At 40.4% G+C, this 13,101-nt stretch overlaps 1 protein-coding gene across 1 annotated transcript in view; it reads right to left on the bottom strand.

Moving 5' to 3' along the window:
* The window catches only part of LOC132833825 (multiple epidermal growth factor-like domains protein 6), a 427,573-nt gene that overhangs the window by 33,429 nt on the left and 381,043 nt on the right, over positions 1-13,101 (bottom strand). Inside the window, exons 21-24 of the mRNA XM_060852450.1 lie at positions 10,633-10,761; positions 7,924-8,055; positions 2,312-2,440; positions 1,922-2,050 (exon numbers count right to left, since the gene is read on the bottom strand). Of these exons, the coding sequence (XP_060708433.1) occupies positions 1,922-2,050; positions 2,312-2,440; positions 7,924-8,055; positions 10,633-10,761 (519 nt within the window). The remainder of the gene's footprint in view (positions 1-1,921; positions 2,051-2,311; positions 2,441-7,923; positions 8,056-10,632; positions 10,762-13,101) is intronic.

The following is a 13,101-nucleotide window of genomic DNA, read 5'->3' as shown; positions in this document are numbered from 1 at the left end:
GCAGTGCTAACCATTGTGCCACCGTGCCGCCCACAAGACACAATTAGGAACAGACATACCTGAAAATGATGTATCAACCTGATAAAGCTACATGATAAGATTACCCATGTGCCAACAGCATAAGCAGCTACTGACAGAGAGAGAGCTAAGCCAATACAACCAGCAAGCCTGTCACATCCAGTTGGTAATAGCAGACAATTAAACAATTCATTGAAGGAAATGGCTCCATAAATACCCCCATCCTCAATGGTGGAAAAGCCCAACACATCAGTGTAGAAGATACGGGTGAATCATTCACAACAATCTACAGTGGGAAGCATTCATAATATGTGCCAAGTGGATGATCCATCTTCACCACTCCAGAGTTCCCAACCTTACAGATACCAGTTTTCAGCCAATTAGATGCATTCCCTGTGATCAAGAAATAGCTGAAGGCACTGGATACTGCAAAGGCTGTGGTCCCAACAACAATCCAGCAATAGTACTGAAGACTTATGCTCCAAAGTTAGCTGTACCCCCAGACAAGTTATTTCAGTATAGCTTCAACACTGGCATCTATTGATTATTGAAAAATTGCTCAGATATGTCTTGTATCCAAAAGACAGAAGAAATCCAACCAGGCCAATAACCACCCCATCAGTCTGTTCTTGACCATCAGTAAACTGATGCAAAGTGAAGTGCTAATGAACAGCACTTGCTGATCAAAACCTGCTCACTGAGGCCCAGTTTGGGTTCCACTCACTTCCTGATCTCATTAAAGCTAGTTCAAACATGGAGGAAAAAAAGCTGAATTTCCAGAGATGTGATGAGAGTGACTGCATTTGATCAACTGTGGCATCAAAGAGCTCTAGCAATAATTAAGTAAATGGAAATAGGGTCAAACTCTCCATTGGCAGGATCTTAGTCATGGTTGTTGGAGGTCAGTCATCTCAGCTCCAGGACATCTCTGCAGGAGTTCCTCCGGACAGTATCCTTGGCCCAACCATTCACAGCTGCCTCATCAATGACCTTCCTTCACCATGATGATTGTACAATGTTCAGCACCATTCATGGCTTCTCTGACACCGATGTCAAAATGCAGAAAGATCTGGACAATATTAAGGCTTGGGCTGATATGGCAAGTAATCTTCATGCCAGACAAGTGCCAGACAATGACCATCTCCAACAAAAGAGAATATGACCAACACCACCTGATGTGGCATTACCATTGCTGAATTCCCCACTATCAACATCCTGGGCATTACTGTTGATCAGAAAACGAATTAGATGAGTCATATAAATACAGAAACAGGTCAAGAGTTTAAATCCATCCGGGATAAAGCAGCCTACTTGATTGTCACCAAACTCACAAGCATTCACTCCCTCCACCATCAACACACATAAACAGCAGTGTGATACCATCTACAAGTTAGACTACAGAAATCCACCAATTCTTAGACGGCACCTTCCAAACCTAAAACCTCTGCCATCTTGAAGAACATGAGCAGCAGATATATGGGAACCCCACCATCTGCAAGCTTCCCTTTAAGCTGCTTGCTCCCCTGCCTTGGAAATACATCACCATTCCTTCACCGTTGCTGGGTCAAGATCCTCAGATTCTTTCCCTAACAGCAATGTGGGTCAACCTACAGCACACGGACTGCAGCTGTTCAAGAAGCCAGCTCACCACCACCTTTTAAAGTGCAACTAGGAATAAGCAATAATTGCTGGCCCAGCCAGTGACGTCCACATCCCATGAATAAATTTTAAAAAGTCAGCAGCGCACAATTAAATGGGAAATGTTGATATAGCATTTTCTAATTGTAGATGATAATGAAAAAGTGGATGGAAAGATCATGCTAACACAAAGCAAAGCTGTGTATTTCCCTAAAAATGTTCTGAATAATATAATAATGCAGAAAACTCAGTCTTGTAAACTCACACTGATTGCAGTTCAATCCAATCCAGCCAGGAAGACATGAGCAGGTCCCCGTAATATGGTTACAATGTGCACCATTGAGGCAATCACACATCTGACGACACTCCATGCCATAAAACCCATCTGGACAAGCTGGGAAAAAAGCATTTACAAATCAGTACATTTACTCAGTCCATTTATATTGTACCAATGTCCATCGAAACAAAAGGAACATTTCCAACTGGTTCATTGGGTTGAGAGACAACGGGTTATAATTCTAATATTCCATTCACAAAATGTATCAAGAGATACAATAGGTCTTTTTTTTCCATTTAATTGCTCTATTCATACAATATTTCAGTTTTTACATGTAAATACAGCAGCAGAAAAAAATCTATCATCATTGCTACCTACCTCGTTCACAGAACATTCCAAGCCAGCCTGCTGTACAGTTACAGGCTCCACTCACATGGTCACAAGCACCTTCATTCTCACACTGACACCTGTATCGACAGCCTGGTCCATAACTCCCTTCAGGGCACTCTGAGCAAAGAAAGGAAAATAAGGCTGGAGACCCTCTAAGTGAGTTAGGGACAATGTTCCCTTTAAAAATTTCCTGTGCATATACTTTTTTTCTCTCATTGGATATCACGGCACATGTAGTTAAAAATAACATAACACCAGATTACAGTCCAATAGGTTTATTTGGAAGCACTAGCTTTCGGAGCGCTGCTCCTTCAGCAGGTGGTTGTGGAATATAAGGCCAGAAAACACAGCATTTATAACAAAAGTTTACAGTGTGATGTAAGGGAATCACGGCACATGTATTAATTCTCACAGAATAAGGCATGTAACGTATGTTTTCAAAGTGCTTGATGGCCATGCATCTGCACAGTTTAATGGAAACCTTGATTAGAATGGGGCCTGAGGTACTATAAGTGGGTCATGCTAAGATTTGAGACAATGCAACTAGATTAACACTATAGAACAGAGCCTCTGTAGTTGGGTTTGGCCTGGGTCTGAGGTGGGATATTTGGGGTTACTCTGAGAGATATTCCATTATAACAGAATGGGCACACATTTGAAACTGTGGGGATCTCAAACTGACTTTCTATTTTCAGGAGAAAGTGAGGACTGCAGATGTTGGAGATCAGAGCTGAAAAAGCGCAGCAGGTCAGGCAGCACCAAAGGAGCAGGAGAGTCCACGTTTCGGGGCTGAGGAAAGTGCCTGAAGAGCTCAGGCCCAAAACGTCGACTCTCCTGCTCCTTGGATGCTGCCTTTCTATTTTCAGGGTCATTACAATTTTGAGGTATTTGTAATCTTCATCATACAAGTTCCCTGGACAGCATGTGCAAGATGACTGTGGAAGGAACAGGGAGCCTCAAACAGTGTTACAGCTAAAGGTGTTTTTAAGAATAAAAAAACACTTAAGCCCACTGCGTAGGTTGTTCAGTGAACATTTTGCTCGATGTTGCTGTTAATCACTAAAGTAAAGATGTTAGATGATGCATTTTTGCTGTTTGAATATAATTGTAATGAACTTTGGAAACTTGGTGTAGGATCCCAGCCCTGTAGCAAAATTGAGACTGGTCTGGGCACTGTAACCTCTTCCCTCTTGTGCAACCTTGGTCCAAATGTGGACTCAAGCCCCATTCCAGAGTGTTTAACACATAGTCCAAACAGACACAATACTCCAGGATTAACATTTTGTAGTGGAAAGTGCTATCTTACAGATGAAATGTGAAACCTCATGTGCTTTCACTATTCAAAGGAATTAACATAACACTATGAAGCAAGGAGACATTTCTTCAAATCTCCTGGCCAACATTTACCCCTCATTAAATACCAGCAAAATAATTGGTTATCCACCTCATGTGATGTTGGTGAAAGCTTGTCATGCATAAAGTGACTATTAAATTTCCCATCAAAACAAAAAGTTGTTTCATTGACTGTAACACACTTTGGGATGTCTTCAGGACATTGTAGGAGCCATAAAGAAGGAAGTTGTTTTATTTCATTTTGACAAACTCCTGTAGAATAGGCCTCAGTTTTCAACAAGGTTTGTCTGTAACCTGCAGTAGGATCTCGTGTATTAAAAACAAGAAATGCTGGAAACACTCAGCAGATCTGGCAGCACCTGTGAGGAGAGAGACAAAGTTAATTGGTGGAATCATCTGCCCTCTTTCGTGGTGTGCCAGGAGGTTGAAAGGGCATTTATTGAGACAGAAAGGGTATTTAATGAAGAGGGATGGTAGCATTATTTTAAACCTCCTCCTTCCTGACTGTGTCAGAATTAAGTTAGGACAGGACGATTCAACATCCTACACCATTAACTGAGTCCCCCATTAATGACCACTTAAGGGTCTATTCCCACCACCGATGGTATTAATCCAGCAGTAGGTAAACCTGTCACCACCTGACATGCAAAATGGGTAAAACTGTGCAGCCAAATTATTGCTCTCCGTCCAGTAGATCATCAAGATGGCTCAAAAGATTCCACTCAAAATTTCAAGTCAGTGACCTTCCATCGGAACTTAGTTAGCTCTGTTTTTCTCTCAGTGCTGTTAAGACGTGCTGGTTGTTTCCAGCATTTTATCTTTCCATTTCAGATTGCCTGTATCGGCAGTATTTTGTTCTTATACTAGTATCCCGTATGTTGCTTGCGAATGAAAGCTGCTAAACCTAGACTAAACCATAACTGAATGCGTGTCATTCATCAATCTAATTGCTAGTTGCACAGGAGTCTACAGCGGCATCTCAATTTCCTATTATAACCCCAAGGTCATCACTTATAACTAAAAATAAGAACAATTATGCGATGTAGGCAACGTTATTTCACTTTGAGACTGACCTAGAGTCTCCTTCGTTGCACATACAAGGTCCCCATATACCAATATTAATTATTATTTATAGCATTCATCATTGAAATCCAGTTTTGCAGATGTTTGAAGATATTTATCAGCACTTTGAAAGCTGCAGAGGAAGTTCAATATTTAAAGTGTTACAGTTGCAAGGATATTCATTACTCTTTCTCTCTCAACACTTGACTTGCTTGTTGTTGAATTTGGCTTCAAATGGTGTACCTTTAAGTGCCACAGTGCTGGGCCAAACAAGCTCACAGGGACCAATTGCACATTAAATCATTTCCAGATGTGAACAATGTTATAACTGAAATATGACTGATAAGAAAAACAGCCTAACGTAACAAATAGACTGAGATTAGCATGACTGCACAGATGCAACAGGGATTTTATATACATCACAGTTACAGTGCTGACCAGGCGAGACTTATTTTCTCTAGAAATGAGAAAATTGGGAAGGAAGGGGTCATAAATATGAAATGGCTAATAAGGAATTCAGAGGAAACTCCGATAATAGTGAGAATATGAATTTACGACCACAGGGAGTTGTTCAGGTGAATAAAAGGTGGTTAAGGGGGAACCATGTTAGGATATAAGGAAGAGACTAATAGCAGGATGTACCAATTCAGTGCTATGACATAAAGTGGGGAATTGCTTACAGCAAGCACAAATGGGCAGCACAGTGGCTCAGTGGCTAGCAACTGCTACCACACAGCTCCAGGGACCTGGGTTCAGTTCCAGTCTCGAGTTTCTGCCAGGTCCACTGGTTTCCTCCCACAGCGCAAAGATGTGCAGGTTAGGTGGATTGGCCATGCTAAATTGCCCATAATGTGCAGTCTAGGTGGATTACCCTTGGTAAATGTAGAGTTACAGGGATAGGGGAGAGGTGGGTCCGGATGGGAGGCTGGCACATACTCAGTGGGCTGAATGACATCTATCTGTGCTGCAGGGATTCTGTGATTGAAGGACCAGAGCAAGAGGCCTGTTTCTGAGCTGGAATATATAATTCTGTGTTTACAATTTCTGTCACACTTTGGTACATATTCAGTTAGTTCATGTAGTGTATTGCAACAGTGATAGTTAGAATTAAATTTAGCACCTCAGCACATCATTGAAAGTCACTCAAACAGTGACTGACTTCTGGGGTTCAGTGACGATTCTTATATTAAAATACTTAAATAGTAAATGTAGTAAGAAAGAAAGGATTTGCATCTATATACCACCCTTTATGACCTAAGTTTGTCCTAAGAGCATTACAGTCAATTTATTACTGTAGTTACTGTTGTAATGTAGGAATACCCATGCCCGAAACGTCGGTTCTCCTGCTCTTTGGATGCTGCCTGACCTGCTGTGCTTTTCCAGCAACACATTTTCAGCTCAGTAATGTAGGAATACTCAATTTATTACTGTAGGTACTGTTGCAATGTAGGGATATCCGATTTATTACTGTAGGTACTGTTGAAATGTAGGGATACCCAATTTGTTACTGTGGTTATTATTGTGATGTAGGAATACCCAATTTATTACTGTAGTTACTGTTGTAATGTAGGGATATCCAACTTATTACTGTAGTTACTGTTGTAATGTAGGAATACACAATTTATTACTGTAGTTACTGTTGTAATGTAGGAATAATGTAGAACATTCCTGAAGAAGGGCTCATGCCCGAAATGTCAATTCTCCTCCTCTTTGGATGCTGCCTGACCTGCTGCGCTTTTCCAGCAAAACATTTTCAGCTCAGTAATGTAGGAATACTCAATTTATTACTGTAGGTACTGTTGCAATGTAGGGATATCCGATTTATTACTGTAGGTACTGTTGTAATGTAGGGATACCCAATTTATTACTGTAGTTATTATTGTGATGTAGGAATACCCAATTTATTACTGTAGTTACTGTTGTAATGTAGGGATATCCAATTTATTACTGTAGTTACTGTTGTAATGTAGGAATACCCGACTTATTACTGTAGTTACTGTTGTAATGTAGGGATATCCAATTTATTACTGTAGTTACTCTTGTAATGTAGGAATACCCAATTTATTACTGTAGTTACTGTTGTAATGTAGGAATATCCCATTTATTACTGTAGTTACTGTTGTAATGTAGGAATACCCAATTTATTACTGTAGTTATTACTGTTATGTAGGAATACCCAATTTATTACTGTAGTTACCGTTGTGATGTAGGGATATCCAATTTATTAATGTAGCTACTGAGTAATGTAGGAATACCCAATTTATTACTGTAGTTACTGTTGTAATGTAGGAATACACAATTTATTATTGTAGTTATTATTGTAATGTAGCTGTAGTTACTGTTGTAATGTAGGAATACCCGAATTATTACTGTAGTTACTATTGTAATGTAGGGATATCCAATTTATTACTGTAGTTATTACTGTAATGTAGGGATATCCAATTTATTAATGTAGTTACTGTTGCAATGTAGGAATACCCTATTTATTACTGTAGTTACTGTTGTCATCTAGGAATACCCAATATATTACTGTAGTTATTATTGTAATGTAGGAATACCCAATTTATTACTGTAGTTACTGTTGTAATGTAGGGACATCCAATTTATTACTGTAGTTACTGTTGTAATGTAGGAATACTCCATTTATTACTGTAGTTACTGTTGTAATGTAGGAATACCCAATATATTACTGTAGTTACTTTTGTAATGTAGGGATATCCAATTTATTACTGTAGTTACTGTTGTAATGTATGGATATCCAATTTATTACCGTAGTTACTGTTGTAATGTAGGAATACCCAATTTCTTACCGTAGTTACTGTTGTAATGTAGGAATACCCAATTTATTACTGTAGTTACTGTTGTAATGTAGGGATATCTGATTTGCACACTGCAAGGTCCCAGGAAGAGTAATGCAATAAGTAATTATTTTAGTTGAAGCTGATTTAATGACACTGGTGAGGGAAAAATTGTTCCTGTACAGTTTCTGCACATTACATGTTAGCGCATTATCAAGGTCACTTTGTGAATAAACAAACCTGGTGCAGAGTTTACCCATTTGGTAGATTCGCCGAACTAAACCCCATCTGTTTAAACCAAAAACCATGGGGAGTCACCCAGATTCTGGAAATTTCCTTTAGCAATGGAGAGCAACTGTGTTAAGTGATTGTCAACCTCATACTTACTCTGATCACAGCGCTGACCAGTAAAACCTGCCTCACAGATGCACTGTCCTGTGACACTGTTGCAGCTCCCATCACTGTTCCTGCAGTCACAGGTGTTCACACAATTTGGACCCCACCGTCCGGCATCACAGGCTTAAAAGAAACAAAATGAGGATTAAAGGCCTGGCCAACATGCTGAGGAGATTCTTGGTTAGAGACAAAAAAAAACTGCAGATGCTGGAATCAGGATAGACAAGCAGGAAGGATTACATGCCGAACCCTTGACATCTTCACCTCCTGACACTGCCTGGCTTGCTGTGTTCTTCCAGTCTCCTGCTTGTCTACTGAGGAGACTCTTGGCAGGACGTCACAGTTACTTACGAACTGTGCAAGTCCCCCACTATCAGCATTTGAACTATAACCTGGCCAACCACTGCAACATAGTAGCACAATATAGTGCAGCGGCCGAGTACTCCACGATACTCTGATTCTTAGAATCAAGCGTTTAATGAAATGTTCACCATTCATCTGGATAACAACAGCTGTATCAATGGTCATGAAGTTCAACACTATCCACTAGTGGGCGGCACGGTGGCACAGTGGTTAGCACTGCTGCCTCACAGCGCCTGAGACCCGGGTTCAATTCCCGACTCAGGTGACTGACCGTGTGGAGTTTGCACGTTCTCCCCGTGTCTGCGTGGGTTTCCTCCGGGTGCTCCGGTTTCCTCCCACAGTCCAAAGATGTGCAGGTCAGGTGAATTGGCCAAGCTAAATTGCCCGTAGTGTTAGGTAAGGGGTAAATGTAGGGGCATGGGTGGGTTGCGCTTCGGTGGGTCGGTGTGGACTTGTTGGGCCGAAGGGCCTGTTTCCACACTGTAAGTAATCTAATCTAATCAAAAAAAAAGAGCAAATGTCCGGATCAATCACACTGTTTGAATCAATACCCATACATTTGGTGCACTGTGTATGATCTACATTAACTCATCATGTCTACTTCTACATTACTCCCAAATCCCACATTCGAGAGAACAACAGCTGAAGTCAGGTAAACACCACCAACCTGAGTTCTTCCCATCACCATTCATTGGACATATATTGTCTTTCTTTCACAACATTCAGTCAAAATCCTTGAACGTCATACTTCAAAATATTTATTGAGCACCACCACCACAGAGAGTGTAGTAGTTCAAGGAGAAGGACAAGTAGGCAGGACAATATATATTCACATTTTCTCTCTTCATTATAGACATTAACTTTTCACCTCAGTTTCCAAGTAATGATGAATTATACATGAATGTGATGTTTGAATATTCCTTGGTGGATCCCACATACCTTTTGCCTGTCAATTAACCAGATTAACTTGGAGCCAGCCGTCATATACTTTTTAAAGTTCAAGTAATCACATCTTGAAAGAGAGGAAGTCTTTCCTTTGGTGGGAGGGGGGATCAAAGACAAATGAAACATAACAGGTGGGTATAACAGCAAAATGGATTCTTATACGAACAGTAGAAAAATTGCAGCATGCTGCTGTGCGGGGGGACCTGGGTGTCTTTATGAACAACTCACAAAATGTGGTTTGCATGTGCAGGAGGTAATTAAGGAAGCGACTGGAATATTGTCCTTCATTGCTAAAGGTTAGAGTTTAAAAATAGGGAGGTTATGCTGCACTGGGTGCCGGTGAGACCACAAAACGTGTTCACTTTTGGTCCCCTGACTTGAGAAAGGATTTACTGGCACCAGGGGGAGTGCAGAGGAGGATCACTAGATTGATTCCACAGTTGAGAGACGTTGACTTATGAACACAGATTGAGTAGAATGGGACTATACTCACTGAAATTCAGAAGAATGAGGGGGGGGATCTTATAGAAACAAATAAAATTATGAAGGAAATGGATAAGATAGAAGCAGAGAGGTTGTGTCCACTGGCAGGTGAAACTGGAACTAGGAGGGATAGCCTCAAAATAAGTGAGAAGCAGATTTAAGACTGAGGAACTTTTTCTCCCAAACAGTTGTGAATCTGTGCAATTCCCTGCCCAGTGAAGCAGTTGAGGCTACCTCATTGAATGTTCTTAAGGCAAAAATAAAGGAATTAGGTGTTATACTGAGTGGCCATGTAAGTGGAGCTAAGTCCATGAAAAGCTCAGCCATGATCTTATTGAATGGCGGAGCAGGCTTGATGGGCCAAATGGTCTACTCCTGCCCCTTGTTCTCATGTTCTTATAATCTTAAACTTAGAGCTATGTCAAAATGGCGCAAAATCAGTAAAAATATTTTCATTACAGGATAATGGAAGTTTTCAAGGCTGATACACATTTATTTTTATTACACAAGGACAGAAAAGGATATGGATTTGAGGTACATATCAGCCATGATCTGTCTGAATAGCATAGCAACTCCAGAGACTGATTGGCCTGTTGCTTTTTCGAACACAGGTATTCCCCACCATCAGCATACAGATGTATATTACATGATATTTTCGTTGGTTTTGTGAATAGACCATCCTTTCTACTACAATGGTAACAAATTATATACAAAGTATAATGTAAACTACAATACAACATGGCAAAATGTCCTAAGGCACTTCAAAGAATTATAATTGGGCAAAAACTGACTGCGAACCAAATGGCCAGAAAAGGTGGGTTTTAAGAAAGTTATTACTGATAGTGGGAGGAGAAGAGAGATTTGAGACAGCATATTTGGACTTGGTGGTTAAATACACATGGTTCTTACCTCTCCTGCAGTTATGGCCAGTCCATCCTGGAGAACAGGTGCAACGCCCTGTCACTGGATGGCACTGACCCTGGTTCTCACATGCACATCGCATCTGACAGCCCAGGCCATACTGGCCTGCAGGGCATGCTGAAAGAGAAAAATACACTCACATGTGGTATTTGTTCAGGGCTCCTGAAGAAGGACGCAATGAAAATGTGACATTCATCCTAACAATGCATATCATTATAGCAAATTCAATTGTCATTCTGCACCTGAATTGACGTGTTCAGTTTTCCAAGTTTATTTTTCTAGGCCTTGGTTGGCACTCACAATCTTACTTCCTTGAATTAAGAAATCTGGTAATGTTTTGGAGAGGAAGAGAAAAATGTCGAAGGAGAAGCCAAATATCAGCGGATAACAAAACAGTGTGGAACGGCACCTGTTTCTTATTTAGTCAAACAGTAAGAGTTGGTGAAGGAGACACAGTCAGATCTCTTGGAATTGGGATGGAACTACTTTGTCAGTCAATGGAAAATAAGAGTGTGTGTGTGTCTCTCTCGCAGTGGAATGAACTTGGTAAATGTGAGGGATTACCAGTGCCACAGTGTAAAGATCACTTTACTATTTTAACTATGGACTAAAAGTGGGACAAGTTACTAGTTTAAGGAAACCATAGGAAAAATGTTGTTTGCAGTTTTCTGGAACACATTGTGAGTTGTACCCACAATGTTGTCTTAGTCGAGCACTGGGGGAGAATCCGAGTCACACCCGGCACTATGTATGCGTGTGTATGTGTTCAGGCCAGTTCTGTGTAGAAACAGTTATTTGATTGGTTTTTAAACCGACCGATTATGTGGTTTCAGGAGACATCAGCATAATAACAATTTCCTGATTGGTTCCTGGCATAACCTTGCATGTAGGCAATACAGTAGGAAGTACCTAGCCTACAAAGAGAAAACATCCACCTCTCTCTCTCTCCCCTCTCGCCCCTCTCGCCCCTCCACTTCTGAATATTGAGAAGTAAAAAGTAATTCAGGCAACCAGTTACTCTCTCTCTCTCTCTCTCACGTCTCTCTTCGAATCTCCTATTGAAGGTAAAAGATACTGAAAGGGTGAAATTTAAACAGGTGAATAAAAGATTGAGAATTAGTGTCACCACAACTTGGCGTCATTGGTAAAGAATCAGAAGGAATAAAGAGAAAACTGAAGAAAATTACTTATTAATGTCTGAGATTCAGACTGGTGCCAGAAGTGTGTTGCTTCAATTCTTTGTCTCTTCCTCAACTATAATATTTGTGCTTTGCCTCTTTGTGTATTTAGTTAAATGTGCGTGGGAATTTTAAAAGGGGGTAGAGTTTAAGCTATGGAGTTCTGAGCTGGCAATTCATGTTCTTTTCTTACTATTGGATACAAAGTTTGATTATAATATGTAGGTTACTTTTCTGTTACTGAAAAACCTAGTGTATAAATTCTTTTAACCTGAATTAGATGGTTAGATAAAATTAGTGGTTAAATCACATTTTCACATTTATGACCATTCTAGGAATCGTGCATGATTTTCAGTGCACCATCCCTATGAAATGTGACAACAGGAAACGTGGTTGTCAAGTATTTATAGGTACATTCCCCATATTCTAATGCAATTATTACAGAACATCATAAAGTACGAAAACATAAGAAAAAAATCTGACGAATGCCAGAGAACAAAATAAACACACAAAACATTGGCAATACACAGCAAGAAATTCAAAATCTGCATCGGAAAGATAGTTTACCAGAACCAAGTCAAACAGGCATAGAGTCACAGAGATGTACAGCACGGAAACAGACCCTTCAGTCTAGTCACCCATGCCGACCAGATATCCCAACCCTATCTAGTCCCATTTGCCAGCATTTGGCCTATATCCCTCTTAAACCCTTCCTATTCATATACCCATCCAGATGTCTTTTAAATGTTATAATTGTACCTACCTCCACCACTTCCTTGGTAGCTCATTTCTTACACACACCACCCTCTGCATGAAAAAAGTTGCCCCCTAGATCCCTTTTAGATCTTTTCCCTCTCTCCCTAAACTTATTCGGGATTACTCCAGGGAAAAGACCTTGTCTATTTGCTCTTCTGGCTTTGAGTTCCTTTTCTTCTCGTGACTCCCAAAAATCTTGCTGAGGTACAGACACCCACACCCCAGTTCCTGGAGGTCATGTTGAGAGATACAATTCCATGGTTACCTCGCCTAAGTGTTCAAATTTCAATGTGAGCTAAGGTGCTCACTCCATTGGGTAGTCAACTGGGCAGTGCAGTGAAGAAACTCCAAGAAATTTCCACAATTAATTCCTAGCGATCCTAAGATTTTAGAGTTGATTTGTTGGATTTACTCAATAAAGGGGGAACAATACTAAGATCCAAGCTTTTCCAAATCAGAACAAGTATGGGCCATGGATTCAGATGAACAAAATTTAAAACTCCCTCAAAGTGCCACTAAGACT

This window comes from Hemiscyllium ocellatum, chromosome 37, assembly GCF_020745735.1.
Source record: "Hemiscyllium ocellatum isolate sHemOce1 chromosome 37, sHemOce1.pat.X.cur, whole genome shotgun sequence".
Taxonomy (NCBI): domain Eukaryota; kingdom Metazoa; phylum Chordata; class Chondrichthyes; order Orectolobiformes; family Hemiscylliidae; genus Hemiscyllium; species Hemiscyllium ocellatum.
Note: the sequence above shows the minus strand (reverse complement) of the source record. Positions and strands in the feature narration are given on the sequence as shown.